Source organism: Hippoglossus hippoglossus, chromosome 17 (genome assembly GCF_009819705.1).
Source record: "Hippoglossus hippoglossus isolate fHipHip1 chromosome 17, fHipHip1.pri, whole genome shotgun sequence".
NCBI classification, from domain to species: Eukaryota; Metazoa; Chordata; class Actinopteri; order Pleuronectiformes; family Pleuronectidae; genus Hippoglossus; species Hippoglossus hippoglossus.
In genome coordinates, this window is record NC_047167.1 from 17,383,139 (window position 1) to 17,405,895 (window position 22,757).

Sequence of the window (22,757 nt, forward strand, 5' to 3'; positions counted from 1 at the left end):
GCTACAGGGCACTGGGGACTGATTATCGGCTTGGCCTTATTGGAAATGATGATCAGGAAGTCAAGGACTGTGTACAGGCTATTATTACCGCCGCCAAAGAGGTTATATTTTCACTCTTATTTGTTGGTTGGTTTGTTAGTAGGATTATGCAAAGATTGTTCCGTCCCTCAAAACTGGATGGAAGGATGGGTCTAAGTAAGAACCTATTAAATATTTTTCACGGATCCGGTCAATGGGGTAGATCCACGTTTCTTTAACATTAACATAACAGATGGAAACAATCGGTAAGAACAGTCTACAAGCAGTCCATGGTTCGAGCCAAAAATGAGAACTAAATAAGATAGCTGACATAAATTACTTTTAAATAGCCAAACTTTACACTATAAACACTAACTGGATATAGTTGAGGATAATAACTAATATTTTTGTTCATTAGCTATATTATTGGCTATGTATTTGCTATATATTGCTTGTTGTGTGTCTTTTTCCTTCTATAGTATCAATAATCAGGGAAACCGTGATATTTCCTCTGACAATAATCGTGGCACCAGAATTACATATCGTGAAATCCCTACCATACATACAGGGTGGCTGAAGGTAGCAGCTGCGGCGGTGACTGGGTGCTGCAGCATGAAGGGATACCAAGCTGATCATAGTGTGACAAGTTGAAAATATACACTTTTACAGATTGAAAAGAAAACTGTGTTTATCTGACCTTGTTTACATTTGTTTCCTTATTGTGTGATTTCAGCTATAATAGTGCAAATCTAGCAGGTAGAAGTATCAACAAAATGAATTTAAAAATGACAACACTAGAGTTGTTACTTATTGTTGTTATGCAAACATCAATGCTGTGAGGCTTTTTGTATTAAGGATAATAAAAAAATAAAAGACCAATAAAGCCCCTGGTTGTTACTATTAATTTAGCTAGAGATCAAACATACTGATACATCTCCCTTTACATAACTAATCTGATGCTTCCGTTCTGCAGCACTGCCGACAGCAATAGTTAAGCTAATGTCCCTATTTTCCTGCAATAGGTTGTTTCTTGGGCTGAAATCAGCAATAATCAATAAAAACAAAGAACTAAATAATCTGGTTCTATCTGCTGATGTAGTCAATCAGAATACACTGGTCCAGGACATATTGATAAGCATTTAGTGTAGCCTACAATCAGCAGCACTTGGGGATCACATAGTTGGACAGCAATCATATATTTTGTTTTGTGCATCTGTTTTTGGATTTCTTAACCAGACCAAACTGATTATACATAATTTTGTGTCGCAAAATACATCATCTGTGGTTTCTTTCTCCAGATACACATAGGAAAGATGCACTACTCTAAACAATGATGCTTCAGAATTGATCAAAACTGCAAGACGTTCCCTTTTTTACATTTCTGATGGAAATAATTTATGTTGGAAAACATGTTCTGGAGATTCCATTTGTGTTCCTGTCTCTGAGGAAATTGTGAAGCATGGCTGCACTTTTGAATGTTTGCCAAGTCAGGTTGTTTAGTTGGAATGAGAAGTGAAGTGGTATTGCACAATCAAAGCAGAAAGGGGAGGAACGGACAGTCAACTGTACAGAATGAGTGGAAGAGAATGTAGAAATCTTTAATTTTCTCTTAGAGATTCAGACATTTAATGAATCTTAAGAATTGCTGGTGACCGCAAGACTCCTTTTTGACGCTTTGACTCTACTTTTCTATTGGTTGGATAAAATCATTAATGTTGGATGTTTTGTTTTGAGTCGTCCTTTCACATTCAACACCCTGTGAGTTCAGTCACAGTCCATCTCTCCTTCAAGCATATGCTTGGCCTAGACTCGATGAATTATGTACCCTCACAAATTAGCAGTCTGGCCACCCGTCTGGCAACCAATTAAAATTTTAAGATGCAGATGTTGTAGACATGCGGGCGAACGCCTCCTTCTCAATGTATATTTTGATGTGTCTCAGCGTTTGTGTTAAGTTTGAAAGTGAGACAAGATCGGACCTTATCTAACAACAGTGTCTCATAGAGTTTGCTTTTAAAGTGCATATTTTCAGAAACAGAAAGATATGCTGCGATTTAATGCCTTGATTTGACAGACTGCACCTCTTTGGGACACATTGGTGTGAACATGCTCACACCATGACTGAATCATTAATGTCTCTTATCACTTTCCTTTTAATTCTACATCCCAGTGATAACATGTCATACAGATCCACTTTGTTCCAGAATTCCTCTCCTGTATTTTATTATTCTGGTCTGGCAGCATCACATCTGTAATTGTGCGTATGAACAACTCTGAAGCAAAGGCAGAAACCACTGCACTACAACTAAGCCCTGCGGTGTTATTAAAATGTAAATTTCAGACCTGTATCTTAAAGGATGAACTTTGGTAAAAGTTTAGCTTTCAGCACAGCATCCCAATCCTTTAAATAAAACCTATCACTCTCATAAGTTTGCAGTGAAAACAGTGGCAGATTTATCACTCTGTAGCAGCTGGTCACAGAAACATACACCTATTAAAGATAAAACTTTACAGGTTGTAAAGAAAATATTATATATGAAACAGAAGGATCACAAGATTGTGACCACACAAGGTGAGACCAAGGCCAGGTTCAAGGAATGAGTATTTAGCTCTGATTTTCCTACAATAGACCTGAGTTTCCTAAATTTTAATAAACATGCACTTGCTAACAATGTAATATGTTCATTGAAGTGAAGATGCTGATCCAATTATAAAGATTTCTCAGATTAGAGTGTAGAGCGGAGGAAAGGGGCCCAATAGATTGAGCAACCTGGGAAGCTTTGCTATCTAAAATAATGATAAGGACCGTAGTCTTATCTGCAGCTCATTGTTAGGTGTAAAAAGTTGTTAGCCATCCAGACCTTTAGGCCAGTCTGATAATTGTACAAAAAGTGTATCAGTCTTATAAGAAAACAGTAGAATATCATCAGCAAAGCAGCGTAACTTAAAGTAAAAATATACAATGAAAAAGGGCCCAAGTCAGAAGCTTGGGGAACACCACAGAAGAGAGCATCAGTTTCAGACATGTAGGGACCAAACGACACAGAAAAGCTCCTATCTGTAGAGATATGGTATGAAAATCAGTCCTGTACACTCCCAGAACCCCCCACCCACTGCCTCAGCCTTTTAATCAGGATGTTGTGATCCATAGTATCGAGAACTGCACCTTCACACACATCAGAGGACACCATTATGTCATCGGAGACTCTAAGAGGAACCGTCTTAATGGATTGCTTCTGAGGGGAACTGATTGGAATTGATCTAAAATGTAAAGTGTGCAGTCGAGACAGTGAGCTTCTTGGCTACGGCTTCCTCTAAAACTTCTCGGATAAAATGCAGCCTTGGCAAGAGTTGGGCAAGGTTGGAGTAGGTAAAATAAATGCATGTTTAAGGTAAAATGGGATGCGACCAGATTACAGGTACAAGTACATTTTGAAGTACGGAAGTATGTAAGATATCTGCAGGGCTGTAGGAGGGTTTCATACAGCCCACCTGATCAATGAGGTCTAGGGGGGACTACAAAATTGATGGCCGAGTTGGATAAGCAGAGAAGGGTGTAGGGGAGGGGATGTTGCCGATCACACCTTCACATAGCCGTGCAATGCAACATGAATGACATTTTCACTGGCGTCACTTACCTTATTGAGGTATCATTTCTACCTCTTGATCCAAAAACTAAGCCTATACCCCTTTGGAGAATTTCTCTCTTGCAGTCTTATAATTAATCCACAACCCACTGAACAATGAGTTAGCTTGGTTGTTAACCTCTGTGACTAAAGCTGTACTTTCTATAGCTTCTCATAGAGATTAGTCGGCTCACTAATCTCTGTGATAGGAGACACACTGGAATGTGCTACACAATTTACAAATTGGTAAATGTACACACTTGGACATACCTCAGGTCTAACTTTGATGAAGGTGTTGCCTTGTTCATATATCCATATCCTTTCTGTGACATAATTTTGTCCCCCATCATATACCCACGCCAAGGACATTATGTTTTAGCCCCTGTCTGTATGTTTGTTGGTTGGTTTGTTTGGTTTGGTTGTCAGCAGGATTACGCAAAAACTACGAAACGTATCACCATGAAACTTGGTGGAAGGATGGGACATGGGCCGAGAAAGAATCTGTTAAATTTTGTTTCGGATCTGAACAAAGGGGAAGATCCTGGTAGGGTGAAGGGGATCAAGTATTTTTTCTGACATTTTTACTAATTTCCCAATAATTCATAGATCTTGATGGAAAAGAAATAGGAACAGGCATATTTAACTGTTGGGCCTTGGCGAAGGTATGAGCTCTACTGAATGCTCTCCTAGTTATCTTGTTTCTAATAGCTCTCTGACCTTCTATTAGCCCTCCCCTGTTAGGCTGCCTATAACTTACTCTTTGTCAGTGGTGATGATGGAGATACGGGGCATGATGATGATGGTGGTGGTCATGGTGATAATGATGATGATGATGGTGATAGAGGCCTATGATTGACGTCTCTTCCTCAGGACATCTGGAGCGTCTATAGTCTCGGGTTTGCTCATTCAGAAGAAGCCTTGAAACTTAATGGAGATGGAAACAGCTGATTATATTCCACTTCACATATTTTTATTGCATTTCTCTGTAGCATTCTTGGCAGACATGCTATGATCAGGGACTGTTAGGGAATTTATTGCTGTTGTTAAAAAGACAGTTACGGGGATTGTTGAATAAAGTGGATACTTAAAGGGTCTATTCTCTCCGTCGCTCTGCCCATCTTCTCTCGTCTCGGCCTTTCCTTCACTTGCAACCTTCAAACTACTCACAGTCTTGAGTCCAGAATTTGTGGTCTCACCCTCAGTTGACATTTACATATTAAGGTCGAAGTAAACAAGTGTACAACCCCTGTGAGATGTTGCAGATACTGAAAGAAGCTAAAGGGTTTGGGAGACATGAACAACAGAGCAAGTGAAAAACAGAGATTTCCTCTGCACTGTTTCATTGTCTCTTGTGTTGGTCTGCTGACCTTTAGCGAGACACAAAAATAAAATGAAATCTCAAGATTGCACTCGATGTCTTGAGAAAAGCCAGTTGAGCAGAATGTCAGCAAGTAAAGAGGCCGAGGTGCAGATGGATTTCGACCTCACAGGCTTTGTTTTAGACTTCGCACGAGAGAAAAAGCACTGAGATGTATTTTATTAACATTGATATGTGAAGTCCTGCAGCGGCTGGATGTCCTGGGCAAAACAGATTCTTAATCCTGTCTGTGGATTTCTTTTCTTCTGTTTCCCTGCTGCTGATTTTCGGCAGTGCCAAACTTCGCTCTTACACGGTTTAACACCTGTTGGACACAGAGGGCAGCCCACTTTGCCCCTAGGCTCTGTAGTCGAAGTGGAAAATGTCCATCTGACGGACTGAGTATCTATCTGGATGCCTGACTGCATGTTTGAAAAATTTAGACGCGATGTATTACACGGCAGCGTGTTAAGTCGCTGAGGAGCAGCACAGCTGGCAAATAAATCCTGACCTGCACAAGCATTATGGTGTGATTGGCGTGTGGTGTCTGGGTCCTTGGGTCAGCAGAAATCCATCTCATTAACACACACTCACACACACACACACGTCCCTCAAGGCTCAGTCTTTGCAGTCTTGACTTTGCTGCCCACAGACAAAAGACAGATGCAGGAAGCAGCAGCCAACTATCTGGACGGGCAGCAGCCATCAGCTCCATCACCTGACATATGTTTCAGTTTGCTGCTAGATATAATTCAATTTGTACCAGTTGTATAAATATAATCTCATACCAGTTCCACACGCAGCCCCATTTGATCACTCTTTTTGAATCTATTCACCTTGTTGTTTTCCTTGTGTTTGGTAACAGAATGAACTGCCCAGTTACACACAGAAATAGGTGAGGATCCAAACACGGATGATACACAAGGAGATTTCAACTCACAGTCTCAAATCAGACTGGTGAACAGGTAGGAATCAGAAACAGCAAATGAAGATATAAATCCAAGAATTAAACACAAGGAAAACAACAAAAGATAAAGAAGATAAATCAGAAGTCCTTCAAATGTTCAACACAGGGGCTGAATCATGACAGACTCTCACATGCGTTAATGCTTGACGGTGTAAGTCTGATACGTGCCACTGGTGTGATCGTCATTACGACAACAATCACAGTTTCCCTGACACATCATAGCTGTTAATGACTTGTTTTGGCATTAACGTGATTTGATGGCTTGAGTGATTTTTATCTTTTTAAACGCACAACTACATTGGTTGTTGTCTGCGATGCCGCCTGGAAACGTCTGAGTGCAGGCAAAGCCAAGCAACAGAACCACAATGCAGTTTGACAACACGTGACGTCTTTCCATTCAAAGTGAATGAGCAGTGTTTCCGTTTGAGCCGACGTGTGAATCCTGTTTTGGAGCTTTAGCTCTTTTCAATGATACACATTTTCATTAGAACTGGATCTTCTAGCACTGGTGTATGTACTGGATTATGTGAATGGAGAATCATTTATTTCCAGACTTGGAGGAAAATTCCCTCACTTGCTTCCTGTGAAATGGACTGTATATACAGTAAAGGGTCTGCATTCATATCGCGCTTTTCTAGTCTTGATGACCACTCAAAGCGTCTGGGTTCAGTATCTTGCCCAAGCGCACTTTGGCAGGCAGATGGGGAAGAGTGAGATCGAACCACCAACCCTCTGGTTAGAGGGCAATCGCTCTGATGTCACACTCTGTTTGTTTTTTTTATCGTCTCCTTCAACCTCATCTTTTTCTTTCCTCCGATTAATTGGAAAAACAATAAAGCCACAGAAAGCATCGGCTGTAGAAAAGCTTTAAGTGCCCCCTCTTACTTGTGTTTTCTCACTCGTCGTCTCATTCCATCATAAACGCTTTTTAAACCACTTGCCTGGAAAATTGACTTAGCATGCAAGTTCGGCTGAACAGTCAGGGCTGCTTGTTTGTTTGCATCTGCAGATGCTTTTCGTTGTTTGTTTGGTTTCTGTCAAATATCTTTCTACTGAGATCTTTTTAAATTCCTATTTCCAACGCTATTCAACCATGCATATAAAATAAGAACAAGGTCAGTGAATACTCTTAAAATGCCACAGGAAGATCGATGATGTTTTGGTTTGATTTTACTCAACGAATAATTCAACAAGTCACAGCACTGAAAATCATTCACAGCTATAATGAATATCCCTTCACCTGCTTTGGTTTAAGTAAGCAGTGAAAACATTAACATTTACCAGCACAAACTGTCCATTTAGTTAAACATTTGATAAATCGGTGTAATTAAATAACATTTCCAACATAACATAACATAGGCTTCATCCTATATTTCTGTCTTTTGTCTATTATTTTCCTGCAGGTGCCTGAGACTTCCTGGTTTAAGACGATGAGCGAAGAGACCAGGCTCCGACTGATCTGAGGCCACAAGAAGGCGACGTCCTGACTGAACTGTCTACAGGCCCACACATAACAAACTGATGAATGTTTCTGAGCAGCAGTCAGACATGTGCCATCACTGGAATCACCTATTTCTTGGAAGTTTTGGAGCTAGCTAATTCTTGGACTGTCTCTTAACACTGGGATACCACATGGCTGCAGCAGCAACATGACACTGGGATAGTGTCCAATGCAACATATGATTACATGTCCTACTAAATCTTGTCTGCATTGGGGCCTTATGTCTTAGATCACTCTGCCATGTTGTTAATAAAATAATAATAGTTCTGGGACCAACAAAGCTGATGAAAACATTTTAGTACTTGTCATGCATGGAACTTGGGTACACATAGAACAAGCTGATTTCCCAGATTCCATCTTCCTGATTGAGCCCATGATTCCTGCAGAAGTTGGGTATCAACCAACCCCATGTTCCTAACAGAGATCTAACAGCAGCTCATATTGCCCACACAGTCGTTGCTATGAGTGCATAACCCCGCCGCGCCTGCATTGTCGTGGCTGGCCGTCGCAGGACGGTCACCTTCCTCGGCCATGCCCCGGCTGATGTTGGGCCGGACTCTGGAGCGCATCTGTAAAGGCGTCCTGCTGCTCTGCTTGCTCCACTTCCTCATCATGATGATCCTGTACTTCGACGTCTACACGCAGCGCTTCGACATCTTCAGCCGCTTCAACAATGGACGCAACGGATCCAGGAATAACATCAGCGGAGCAGCAGGGAGTGGACATCATTATTACTATTACAACCTCTCCAGGCCGAATGCAACGTTAGCCAGCTACCTGGCCACAGGCGAGCAGCTGATGCCGAGCGCGCAGCCGGAGACCAATCAGACGCCTTCGCCCAAGCCGCTGCCGCCATGCCCCGAGAACCCACCCGGCCTCGGTGAGTAATAATCTCATAGAGTACTCCTCCACTTGTACAAGTGCTTTTAATAATGGTTTTGTTCTGAATGTGATCATCACAAGAATTATGTTATAACAACACAGGTACTCATAAGTCATAAAGTTGGTAGATGATAACATATTAGTCCTGTAAACTATAAGTTGAACAGTTTCACTACATGAGCAAGTCGTCTCCCGGTTTTCAGGCGAGCAGGTTGTGTCGGTCCTGCAGTGAATTTAACAGTCGCATCCATCAGGGTGACGGCCGGAAAAAACGCTCAGTCTGTGCTGAAACTGATTATTGAAGTGGACATCTGTGCTCTACTTGAAGCATGTGGCACTGACGGTCCTCAGACATATGGGATAACAATTTAATATTCTTACGACAGGCTTGCAGGTGGTTCAAGTCTTTTATTGTTGTAACTCATCTTTCACATGGAGTCATACAAATTAGGAAGCTGCAGTCGCGTTGTAGTTTTTGTAACTTTGAAAACATGGCCTTTTTTTTAATCTTGCCTGCACCTGTGATACATTTTTCTGTATCCAAATGGAAACAGGGAGGGTTTTCTCCTTGTGTCTTGTGCTTTGCGTACACTCTGTTTTGTGCTGGTGTGTAATTTTAAGCAGTTATCTACCTTCCATTCTCAGCTGTAAATTCCTGGTATACTTCATTACAGCCCTTAAAGTCATATACAAGTATTTGATGTGCGTGAATGAACTTGAGATGAGTTTTTTTTCTGTCTTAATCACTTTCTGTCCTGCTGAATCACCTCATCCAATGTCCTCTTGGCTTTATTTGTTTATCCCGTTGGCTCGTTGTATTTGTTTTTACAGCGTATTGTACGGCCGATAACGTAAACCAGGAGGATTTGCACATCATTGATTAGTGTAATGAATAGGCTAGATGAGACCCTGATCTCAGCTCGATGCTAGAGGCTACTATTTTATATGCAGGGAATAAATGCATCTCCAGTCTTTTTCCAATTAAGGGGAGAGGAAATGTAGCCATAATTTAGTTGTTCCCCCCCCCCCCCCCCCCCGGTTCTGCCCGCAACATAAAACGGATTTAATGTCAACGATTTACATGGCAGTGTTTCAGCCTTATGGACTCACAGCGGAGCTATTAGCAGAGATTCATGCGGCCGGACCAGTAAGCACACGTTTACAGGAACACACGCACACAGAAGCACAGGTACACACCAAAGCTTCTGGAAGATTTCTATTGTGTTAACTTCTTAAGAGAAGGCAAGATATAAATTCACTGGTTTACTCTTTGTAATCATCTGCATTGAAAGTATGAGCCAACGCAGCACTTGGAAAAATGCCTCACTTAAATGTAAGGCAGAATTTAAGCAAGGAAAAATGGAAGCAGTTTTTGCAGCTGTGAGAATTGATACTTGCTTTTAGATACTTGACTTTTTTGTAGCAATTTTTCCCATAAATTTCTGTAATTATCTCTGTGTATTCATATAATAAGTTTATGAACCAGAACTACCAATGCACCGCGGCACTGTGCAGGGTCTGGATGGGGTATATTCATCAGTGAAAAGCTTTTGAAATAACTAGCAGTGACACTGAACACGCACACACGCACATGCGCACACACACACACACACATGCATCAAATATGATCGCAGTATAAGTCACATACTCGGGTCATTAATACCTCTGGGGAAAAAGGTATATCAGTACAATGTGCCATATAGACGTGAGTGTGCACTTATGAACACACACATACCTCATTATCATCAGTATCCATCCACCCAACAAATCAGAGGTTGATTGAGTCACACTAAGCCTGGGGTTTGCTAAATCTATAATTACACAGTGGACACACACACACACACACACACACACACACACACACACACACACACACACACGATCTCCCTCTTTGCTCTCTGTCATGAATACTCCCTCATAATGGTGCACAGAAAGGAGGAACTAACTGCTATCATTATTTCACATTAGCTAAAGTACAGGCCTGATCTGCTTCCTGTTTGTCTCAGCATTGTTATACCAGTCTACTCATCCTGAAACCAGTGAGGCAAAAAGAAATGTGATTTGGCATTAATTTAATGAATAGAGAAAGTATTTAGTTGATTTTAGTCGGTAAAGGACTAAAATGTACAAATCACATTTGTTCAAATATAAAAATCTAAGTATGAAAAAGTTTCTAAGGGTAAATAAAAAGTCCTGTTTCCTCTTTATTTAGTAACAGATTATATTCTTCTTTCCAGAAAACATGCAAAGAAATTACAAGGAAATTTACAGCAAGCATTACTGCATTCCCACCATCCAGGAATCTCTCAATACTGTATTAGCATGATGCGTATTGAGATATATACGGACAGATTATAGTCTAATTCTCTCTTCCTTCAGTCGTTAATCGTGAATATGTTTCCTGTATTTGTCATTCCAACATAGCCCACTGTATTAAAACCGTGTGGTTGTTAATGTAACAGATTCACATTTCAGCAGAGACTTTTGCTGATGAAATGAAAACATGTTTCTCATTTTCTCCCACCTGTTCCATCTGTAAACGAGCTCTGCAAACTTAATCCCATGCGAGCGGCACATTGTGGCAGTGTCAACATTTTTCTCTTTACTGATTGCTTTTCTCATTTGATAATGAGGTTTGTAACGTGCTGTGAAATCGGGAGTCGGGAGATAAAGCCGTCAGGTTGATTTGTCTGAAGCCGGGGTGCGCTGATTCCATTATTTGGTCGGGAATTGGCTGTCACTGGCTGCTCTGGCATTCATACCAGGCACAGGTGTACTCTTGTAGCTTATCTCAGCCTTTTTCTGTGTGATGGAGTGGCTGCCTGGGGCCTGTAATGAGCAGCAAGACAGAGCGAGGAAGACTGAGCGAGTCTGTTTTTCAGTCACAGGTGCAGAGAAAGAGGGGGAGAGAGAGGGGGAGAGAGAGGGGGAGATCTCATGGATGGTGGTATGATGGTTGGTATGAAGTGAGAACGACAGAGGCGGGATGGAGTGAAGGAAGTAACAGCAGGTGGAGAGGTGAGGGGGTGTGGGAGAAAAAGAGGGGGACCTTGAATGGAGACACACACACACACACACACACACACACACACACACACACACACACACACACACACACACACACACACACACACACACACGCGCGCGCGCACACACGCATGCATGCATATAGGAAGACAGAGAAAAGGGAGGAAGCCCTTGGCTTTCCCAGAACACCAGCTGACAGGTGCTGCCTGTATGAGTGGCTACCATCCACAGTTTATATCCTGGCTGCATGTGTGTGTGTTGGTGTTAGTGACATGTGAGACATACAAATCAGCCGCTCATCAAAAAAACTGTGACCAAGGTATTGACAAATGTTGGCAGAAGCAATGATCTTCTTTGTCATTTAAACTCGGTGTTGCTTCTAGTTCACAGTGGACGATGAGACCAACTTTAATGTGTGGTTCTGATATGTGAGTTCTTATAGCCTGTGTGTGTGTGTGTGTGTGTGTGTGTGTGTGTGTGTGTGTGTGTGTGTGTGTGTGTGTGTGTGTGTGTGTGTGTGTGTGTGTGTGTGTGTGTGTGTGTGTGTGTGTGTGTGTGTGTGTGTGTGTGTGTGGTCTTCTGAAGCTTGAACCCTGTTATTTATTCTTGCCTCCCACACAAATCGCACACGCACGCACACACACTCAGTGGGTGTTTAAAAGCTATTTTACAGGCCTGGTTTTAATTGGAATCTCTACAGGGTTTGATTCCCCAATCAAATGTAATTAGCAAGAATTAACTGTCTTCTTACATTGTGTTAAAGTGCAGATGCCTGGTGTAGAGCAGGATGCACCTGAGCCTCATCCAGACAGGCACGGAGATAATGACTGAACAGAAGTGTTTCACAGTTAGTCTCTGCATCATATGTGTGGCATGTCGTAGTGCACACTCTTTATGTTCAATCCTGACGTCTAATTCCATGCACATCCTATATTAACTGTAAGTCCTGAAATGTTTGCTCTTGGGAGTCATGTTGTCAGAGGATGGAACTCAAACGCTGCACACTTCATCTTTGTTTAATTACTTTCTTTGTCTTGACATTGTCATTTTCATGCTCCTCTTTTCTCCAACGCTCTACTTCAGTCTCTGTCCCTGCAGGATAGAATTTCATAGACTGCCGTCACCCAACCAATTCACTTTTCAAATAAGTTCTTGAGTTTCTTATCCTTGTCGTGAACCAGCTGGAAACTGTAATTCCTTCAGTGTGACGTCCGCGGTGAGTTACCTTCCCCATATGTAAGAAACGAACAGCGGCTCAATATTGAAATGCTGCCATATCACAGAGCAGCTCATCTATCAAGTGGTGTGAGATCGTCTGAGATCTCACTCCAGAGATCTCGTCTTTGCTGCTTCTGCCTCTTTCATTCAATCATTGTCAAAAGAGTGCAGCGTCTCTGCGGTTTGGAACAAAGGTATGATTAACTGAGAGCTTTGCTTCATACCGTCGATGTTGCTTTAAACCTTCCCTTATAATTTATGTCATTAGACTTGTATCAGTTACTCTTATGTACACATACTAATGTGAACGATGATAGAATACAGTCAATATATTCCAGACACTAAAGGAAGGAGTTGGATGAGAGGGATGATTGTCACTTTCTCCTCCTTGGGAATCGTTGAGACTGGTCTACGACATGTGAGCTTGGTACTAAGGCTGGAAAACACTGAGCCTCTGACAAAAACGGGATTAATACACAATCCTGTGACTTTCACATTGTTGAACTAACATAGACTCTGGTGAGATATATATTTATAGACTCCTACATTCAGGAATCAGCTGGGATTATTTGAGAGGTGGAAGGTGTGTAAACCTTCACTGAAGCTTTCCTGTGAAGACGGTCGTGCCCACAGGGTAAAGGTAGTTGTTTGTGGTTTTAAATTATTACTTCAACCAAGAAGATTATGTCTTTGTTTGTTTGTCAGTAAGAATATGCAAAAACAACAAAATCAGTTTCCACAAAACTTTGTGGAGGAATGGGACATGGGTCAAGAAAGCACTTTGGCATTGATCTTGGGGGTCAGATCGAAGATTTTTTTATAGGGTGTTTTTTTTTTTACATTGTCCCAGGGAATTATTAATGGACCCTAATTTAAAAAAAAAAAACATATTTAGAGGACTGATATCTATGACTTTGTGCAATTTGGTGCAGTTCAATTGAATATAAGGGACTCTTGGGCCTTGGTGGAGGATTGCTCTCTTTCACTTGCCGATATATGGACATGCTTGTAACCGTGGTCACCAAATGATTTTCGTGCACAGTATGCGTCTCTCATACACATTAAGACATCACTTTCCAGACAGGTCAGAAATGTCCGTGAAACCCCTGTGGTGCCAAATTCATGAAAGTAGCTTTGCTTTTGAATTCCTGCAGGAACCACATAATATCCTGTTGTTCTGCTTTACCTTCACATCACAGATAAAGCTGAAGAGCCGGATTTGAACTGAACCGAGCTGAAAGCCACATTTTCAAGCTGGATGCATCCGGTTGTTTAGTCTGCACCAGAGTTTGAATATCATCTCTGACAGCAGCGTGAATAAAACAAATGCACCAGACATGAGTGTGAAAAACACCCTTAATGTGTTGTTTTCATGATAAAAACAAGAATCACCTGACGCCCTTAGATGCTTCTAATATTCTTTAATAGTGTTATGTTATAAAAGAAAGTTGTCCAAAGGCATGTTCACTTTTTTATTTGATAAACTTAAACTACTCATATATTGTGTATTTGAGTCTTATTTCCAGAAACTGCTGTTGGTACAGTACATCCATATCTTCCTGTGCAGCACATAATATACCAGTGTTTACCAGTTTCTGCTCAGAGTTAACCAGTGAATCACGCTTGGGATGAATTAATTCACGTAGACTATTTAAAAAAAATAACCTGGAGACGAACAGGAGTGTAGTAGCTCAGGATTCATGTGTCGTGCGAGAGGTTTCCCACCTATCACTGTGTTTATTAGCCGGGAAATAACATCAGCCCAGTGAGAAAGGAAAACGGCCTATTTTCCTCACAGCTCTCAATCAAGCCAATAAACAAGGCCGTTCCCTTCGCCTTGCACTCCCACACAGCGAGGAAACCAATGCAGCCATGACTGCTGAGGCAAAGGGCTCTTGACAACATAATGGCTGCCATAACTTCATTAAAATAGCCCTGCTTCCTTTATTCATTGACGTTCGCTTGTTTCTACAGGCTGTGCTGTGTGTGAGAGTTTCCATCCACGAGTTTGTCCGTTCATCAGTCTCTCAAGATATCTGGCTATTACGTGTTTGTTTGTATTATCCGTCTTTCTTCTAGATTTATTTGCTAATCGTCGTCCTCTCCACTCTGAATATAAACAAGAGATTGTGCAGCGTCAGCGACGTCTGTGCTCTCACACAGCGAAATATGAGCTGCGACTCAGCATCAGTGCGTCGCTGTGCGTCTCGTCTGGAGCAGCCGTCACAGCGACTTCATCACCTTGACTGATCTCTGTGGCAGACGGCAGAATTAGTCCTTCGCAAACACTGGGGGGAGTCAGGGAATTTGATGCGGCGCTACAGAGAGAGAGTTCACCTTCAGGACTCGGAGTTTGTCCTCGAATGGGCTCGAACTGGTTGTTGTTACAGCCTAGTTTTTGTGTGTGTGTTTGGGTTTATTAACCTCTCTGCTCTGCTACAGATGAAGGTTCCCACCTGCACCAGGTTTTTTTTGGAGCTTGAAATCTGTTGGACAACTGTTGCGTTGAGATATTGTTGTTAACTTCTGACTGGTAGAGGTACTGTCCTCACTGCTTTGTGTTGCTTATGTTGTACATACATTCACTTTTGATCAGTTTTTCTCCGATCTTCCTTTGCCCTTCACATGTGCTGCTCCCTTTATTCCCCTGAACATATTGTTGGGACAGTGTTCTAAGTGTGTGTGACGCGGGTCAGACTGGTCAGGCCCATGTTTCTGAGTGAACACGAGCGGAGTCTGAGAGAGCAGTAACCGAGCCGCCCGACCAAAACCCGACAGACATTCAGTTTTTTCGGGTTGTCCGTCCATCTCATTCCTGTGAACACGATATCTCAAAAAATGCCCTGAGGGAATGTCTTGAAATTTGGTACAGACATTCTGTCTGTCTGTCTGTCTGTCTGTCTGTCTGTCTGTCTGTCTGTCTGTGTGTGTGTGTGTGTGTGTGTGTGTGTGTGTGTGTGTGTGTGTGTGTGTGTGTGTGTGTGTGTGTGTGTGTGTGTGTGTGTGTGTGTGTGTGTGTGTGTGTGTGTGTGTGTGTGTGTGTGTGTGTGTGTGTGTGTGTGTGTGTGTGTGTGTGTGTGTGTGTGTGGTGTCTTGAAGGAGTAATAAAATGCCTCCTCATTTCAGTTCTCTCGATGCAGAGTGACTATTAAGATGTGTGTGCTCTAACAAGCAAGCTCTTCAAATGATAAATGACACAACACACTGCCTCTACACACCGTGGGCCTCTGTCTCTCACACACACTGTTCCTCTCTCAGATCTTGGATCTCGCTCACAAACATAAGAAAATTTGAAGATGAGATGGAGAAAAGATTCGGAGGTAAAGCAACTGCTGTGGTTTAAATTGAAAACACAACAACGCTGCAGGAAGCAAGTTAAATAAAAAGATAACATTTCTGAAAACAGAACAAAAAAACAACACATTTCCATAGATAGAATCTGAATGTGAAGATAACACGAACCTGGACATGGTCTCTAACAGAGAACATATTCATACTGTACATAGTTTTTACATATATATGTATACTTTAGTTTTCTAAAATCATATTAAAATAATATAGAAAATACTAAAACGTACCCTCTGCTGCAGATGGGAAGCTCCTGTGCCAGCCTGGCAGACAAATTCAAGTGTCGACTCATCAGCCCAGTTTATTTTGTCATGTCCGTTTCCCTCATTTTTATTGCACTTTATTGCCTTTTGAGTTTGGGATGCTCTTAACCCATTGAGACCTGAGGCGCTGTCTATAAAAGCATTCTAAAACCCAAGCATTTGAAAACAACCTCCTAAAACCTGAGGGGTTTTCTGGAAAACTTAACGTTCTCTCAAGTCTTTGTTCCTCAGCCTCTGAAGCAGATACAAACATGGGATTCAAAACAACAACTGAAAGCTTTTATTGTAAACCGCTGCCACTGTTGAGTTTATTGTGTTCACTTGGACTCGAGGATAAATAGGAATTGATTTTGTTGGTCAAAGGTCAAGGTCGCTCAGATGCAGTAAAACATGGTTCGGTCTTTTAATTTTCACAATTTCTTATAAATTTTGAAAAGGATAGAATAATAAGGTGAAAGGTCAAGTACCATTCTAGTTTTAGATTTTGGATTGTTATTTGGTTTTCTGATCATTGGACCTTAAAACTCCTTTACACGTTTACAGATTGTTTCCCCATAGAAATCTATATTCTGTATAAGTCTGTATTAATCCGATCCTGAGTATAAGTATAAGCGTTGAGGGAGTTCATGGATGTGTGGCCATGTCCACAGTCGTGTCCGTGTAATTGTGTCTTTGTGTAATTTACGTGTGCATACATGTCGCGCTAACAGCGGAGGGCTTGAAATGATCAGAGGGATTTGCTGTCATCCATATGGGATAATCCCTCAACCTGGTAATGCAGTAGGTTTATCTGACCGGTCATGAGGAGAGGAGAAGGCTGCCATTGTTTGATGATTCGATCATGACCCACAGTGCAACGCAGCACGCTTCAGTACCTCAGCACTACGCCACCTTTGTTCGACTTTCTGTCATGACAAGAGAAAGTGGGCGGTTCACAGCTTGGACACAGTGAATTAAGAATACAAGGTGCCCAAGGTCAGGCGACCGTCTTTGAGCACAAGGACACATGCAGAGAGGAGTCTGGTGTTGTTTTGTTTAATTTTTATTGCTGATATCGACATTTGAGTCTGAAATATAGCGAAATAAATATATAGATATTGATTCAAACATTCGATCGATTTTAAGTGGGTCATATTTTGCTCTGTGCTGTGGCTCCGCATGATTATGTGTGAACTGTGTATCTGCACTGCAATGTGAGATGATAGTGTCTGTATTTGAATTGCACGTGATCTCATTATCTATCGTGGAACTTCTCTTTTCTAATGTTTTAACAATGTTTTCAAGTGTTTTCAAAGCCACTCGATCGCCCCCTGATGTACAGGTCATAAAACCCACCTCCTCCATGTTAGTGAATGGGACATTTTTTTCTGAAATATGGTTTCTGTCACTAAGGGTTTTCTTTATCTCATTGATGTTTGTCCATGTCTATTTTTTTCTGGTAATTTTGGTTTTATTTGATGCCAAAAAAATGGGATTGGTCGAGTTTGTGTATCGGCGGGACCTCGATACCGGGGCTGCATCCCCCGATCGCTACTGCTCCAAATGCTCAAGATGCTGCTGTTCGTGTTCTAGAAAAGTCTAGCTTCATTTCTGGATATGGGGAGGAAGTGGAGACTACAGTCTTTCGTCCATACTGAAATATCTCAACAACTAACTGAAAAAGACCTAAATGGCCGCGTTTGCACGACAAGAGGCTCAACTTCTCTCCAGGTCACGTGTATAATACAATGAAAATAAAGTTGAATCTAATCTAATACTGTATAATATAATCTAATGACGTTTCCAGTATAAGCTGCTCATAACCAGCTGCTAATAATCAAATGTCAGTATTCTAACAATGTCACCTACGAATATGAGCATGGTAAACATTATACCTGCTTACCAGTAGTGTCTTTGTGAGCATGGCTGCATTGTGGAGTGCAGCCTCACAGAGCAGCTGTGGAGTTGTATCATCATTAAAACCCTTCAGGTTTGTTTAATGCTTTGACATATGAATATGAAATACTCCAAAGCGTAGCTACAGGCATTGTGTGATTGATGACAAATATCAGGCGTGAAGCAGTTGTATATGCCTCTGCCTCACGGAGGATATTACAAAACACACGTTCGCATATATTCATGACCTCAACCTGGTTTGATCAACGTGATCTGAGGGAGCAGGCGCAGCACCAGAGCACCAGCAGGGGATAAGGGAGCAGTTTCCAAAGTCAAACCTCGTGTTTAGATCAATCTCGTCACGATGCTGAATCCCTCGCGCACTCCTGTAGTCACTGTCGTTACAGGGGAGACGATGAATCCACGAGTGGGCTGGCGTTTTGTCATATTTTGTCGTAAGTGGGTGGATCCTGGTGCTTTCGACGAGGGATCCGCTGCGTCTTGAAACGAGCGCTCAAGGCGGAGTCTGTGCATATCTTCACTCGCTGTGCGGAGGTTTGCTGCTGTATAATGCATTCGCTGTTCCAATGTAAGGTCCCACAGAAACAACTGCCTGGATGAGTTTCAAGGAAGAAATCTCTGTCAGTGGTAAAGAACTGCAGTGCACTGGTTATGTAAGCTTGAATAGGCATGAAAAGTTGATCAATATTTCTATCTGTAGGTCTATAATATGATAGAGATCTAAGCCTGTGAGGCGGTTACATCATCGCATTAAAGACCTTTTTTACAAAGGAATGAGGTTGGACAGAGCAAAGCAGACTCGGGGGATGTGGGTGTTGGTGTAGACAGGTGGGTTTCTTTCTTTAACAAGATGGATTCTTTATCTAAAAGCTTCACAGATGTCATAACAGCTGAAACATGCTTAAGAATAAGTTTTTTTTCTTTCTATTCAGCGTGTACTTTAAAGTCCTTAGTATAAAAGCAGAGAAAAGCAAAAGCAGAACATTCACATATTGGCTGAATTGTTAGCTGTTTGGATTTGTTGACAAAATTTAAACTTCTTGACTTGATGTTGGCTTTGCCTTTTTGACCATTAATAAGAAATGAGGGGAATTATTGGTGCAGGTCAAGAACTCCAGAACGTTTTTGAAAAATTGGACCCAGACATTTTCAAGACTTTGCGTTTCACATATGAAGAACGCAGCAGGAGATTGTCCGTGTCAGACGTGTTCACAACAACAGGAAAATGTCTGTTTCGCATCCATCACGTGTTAATAACGTGATCAACAAACCCACTAACATATATTGTGTTTTATTTTTGAGTGTAACTTTTTAATTCTCCTCCTTTTCTATGATCAAATTATCTTTCTCTTGTTTTAATCGCTGTTATTCTATTTAAATGTTTTCTTTAGTAAGCATTTTGTAGCTTTGTTCAGAAAAGTGCTGTGAAAATACAGTTAACTATTAATCTAGCTAATTAACTTCCCTACTGTGTTGCATCCTGTTACCTCATCCATTTAAGTCCTATCTGTTGTATCTGTACATGTTTGAAAATACAAGTGTCTTGCAGACTGAATCGCATCCTTTTAATTTGACAGGTTGTAATTTTCTATCTTCCTCATTCTCTGTCACATCACGCTTGTCTTCTCCATAATGCACAACTGCACCGTGTCCTGCCCCCTTATGTGAAAGTGTGAACACCCAGCACATGAATAGTTAAACCTTTGGCGAGCCCGGCAATTCAACAAATTACCATCACAATTTAATAATGCATGCCGGAGCACAGATGAATGGCTGCCGTGGACCTTCATGCCTGACCGATTAGCATTGTAAGAGATTTGATGTGGATTAGTTAAAAGGATTATTACTAGTTGTGGTTTCACCAGTGGGCTACAAAGGGGTTTGGGTATATTTGGAATGTGAGTGAATGGGATGAACCTGGAGAATTCACATTTGAATAGAAATGTCACATCGTCCTACTGTCTCTATTTCTGTCAACTGTGGTGTGATGTTTCATTTTGCTTATTTCCGCCTATTGCAAAAAAACGCAGCTCTCTTAAATTCCCTCTGGACATTTACTACCTTCTCTGCTAATTTCGTTAAACATGTCTCTAAAATGAACTATACAGTGGTTTGAATAGGTCTTATGAGGCGACTGAAATCTGGCACAAAGGCTCAAATCTGTCGGCTGTTATTTGCTCAATTGGCCGTTCTGTACAGACATCCCCTCACTTCCTGTAGCGCCACCATGAGGTTGACCTCTGTGGTGAGTGAAATGTCTCTTTGTTGTTCTGTTTGTGTTCCTCCCTTCATTGTCCAACACTTTTATGTCCAAATATCTGCACAACAAGAGACATTCCCAGCAGCCTCAGCTGTATTTTGTGTTTAGCATTGATTTGATTCGAGTGTCTCGCTGCTAGCATCCCTGCAGACTCTTCTGGAACTTTTGCTTTTGTTTTTGTAGTTATGACTGTCAGTCCAAACGAGATCGCAGTTTTGCATATAATCATAAAATGAGAAACAAACCCCCAGGTTAGTTAAACTCATTTGGGCACAGCTACTCGCCAAACAGTTTGGAACATTCATTACAGTTTACAGCCCCTGAAGCAAGTTTAAAGTACGATACTCGCACTTGTTGTGCTCTGAGGTCACTTTTGGTTTCTCCTTCAAATAATGTTGAGACTAAGATGTTGTCTGGTTTATCTGATTAATTGTTTTACTACTTGTTTTATTGGCCTCTATGAATTAACCCTCTGAGAAAAATTGTGTACTTTGACTTTTTTGTTTGCTCCATGCCCCATCCACTAACATTAAGAAGGTGGGATTTATGACCTATTCTGCATTTAGCCACCAGGTGGTGATCAAGACACTTTGGCTTCACTACTACTACAAATATCAAATTTATTTAAAGCGTACTTTGATATTTTTATTTTGTCAATGTCCCATCTACTAACATGGAGAGGGCATGTTGGTAGATGAGTTATGTAGATGTGTTATGTGGCTGGCTATACTGAAGTCAGCCACTAGGGGTGATCCTGATGTTTTGGCTTCACTTTTAAGGACCTTCCATTGTGTTACCATAATTGCAATGATCACCTGTATGACAAAAGTAATAAATTGGCATATTTCAAAGTTATTCTCACCGTAGAAATATCAATGGATACTGTTGAAAATATAAAAGTTAAAAGTTGTAAAAACAAATACTGTTGTTCCCACTTTTTATGACTCGACCATTTGTAAATGTGGTGCAGCCATATTTAGTCTTGAGCTGCACTAAACCTACACAATAACCGGACCTGATATATGAGATCAGATAATACATTATATCTTTTGGTGCTTCATGTTTCATGTGAGGTGCGAGGAAGTCTTCCAGGTTAATAATGGGCGATGGAGGAGAAAGAGACAGAACAAATGAGAACGGGGAGCAGAAAATGAGCGGGGAAATGAAAAGATAAGTAGAGGGAGGGCTGGAAGAGAAAGATGAGCTGATGATGAAGAGATTAAAGATAGAGGAGTTGGTGTGGAGGACGAGAAGGGTGGGGGTGGGGGTGGTGAGAAGAAGGCGGAAAAGATGAAGAATCGGGGTGGATTGAAGAAGAAGAGTTTAGTATGCCAGAGGCAGCAGCGTTGGGGAGAAGCCACATCCTCTCTGGGGTGAATAGATCCATTTAGAGGGTTCGGTGGACACACACACACACACACACACACACACACACACACACACACACACACACACACACACACACACACACAGTGAGGATATTACATACTAATATTTGCATACTCCATCCTGTATGGAGAAGAATCTTTGACATCAAAATAAGAACAAAATTTAACATATAGACACAAATTTGAGTGGATAGAATTGATTTCGCAGCTCATCTAATCTTCTTCTTGAGTTTCTAGTTTAAAAGTTTCGGTTACATTTTCCCATGCTTTGGACTACTTCAGTATTTTACCTGTTATGCCATCTGATGAATCATCTTAATAGAGCCGTCTAATGCATTAGCTAGCACCTCTATTCAGGCTTTTAGGTGACTCATAGAAATGTCCACGTGAGGGGGAAGAGTGTGAAAGTTGATTTATTTCACATTTTTCACATTTATTTTCACATTTCACATTATTCCGAATTGGAGGACATAGTTTGGTGCGTCATCTCCACGGTTTGAGGGTTTGAAACGCACTCAACAGGTCAACAGACGTCTGGTAAATTAGTTGAATAGCAGACAAAGTGGTTGCAAGAGTCAAAAAACCAAGATGCAGGCGCTGAACAAAATTTCAAACTCGAGGCTCAAAACAGCTGCTCATGAGTTTTTTGCATTAAGAACATAAACCAAAATACACCTATTACCTATATTTCTAGCAGTTGAAGGCCAGAAGATTCATTTGTCTTTAAAGGCTAGATTCGGTTGCTCTTTTCCTCCTTAGAGTACATGAGTATTATCTAATTCTGGGTATTTGTACTGTGTCTGTGTCATTGTAATCTTATATGAGGTCATCATGTCTCAAGTCGGGACCTAACTCAGGCTGCGTTCGATCAATGTTCATTCTAATCAGGTCAGGTTGGAGTTTATCACAGCGGGCCTCAGGTACGAGCTGTAAAATGCAGAAGATTACTATTCAGTTTTCTTTTTTCAAACCGATTACAATTTGCTGGTGTACTTTAGCGATGACT

At 41.3% G+C, this 22,757-nt stretch overlaps 1 protein-coding gene across 3 annotated transcripts in view; it reads left to right on the forward strand.

Moving 5' to 3' along the window:
- Positions 1-22,757, forward strand: part of b4galt2 (UDP-Gal:betaGlcNAc beta 1,4- galactosyltransferase, polypeptide 2) — a 121,226-nt gene that overhangs the window by 7,807 nt on the left and 90,662 nt on the right. For 2 of the 3 annotated variants that reach the window (XM_034613945.1, XM_034613946.1), the window contains exon 2: positions 7,372-8,349. In XM_034613945.1, the coding sequence (XP_034469836.1) occupies positions 8,001-8,349 (349 nt within the window). In that variant the 5' untranslated portion in view covers positions 7,372-8,000. Of the gene's footprint in view, positions 1-7,371; positions 8,350-22,757 lie in introns of those variants that run through there. The other variant, XM_034613948.1, reaches the window with a different exon arrangement.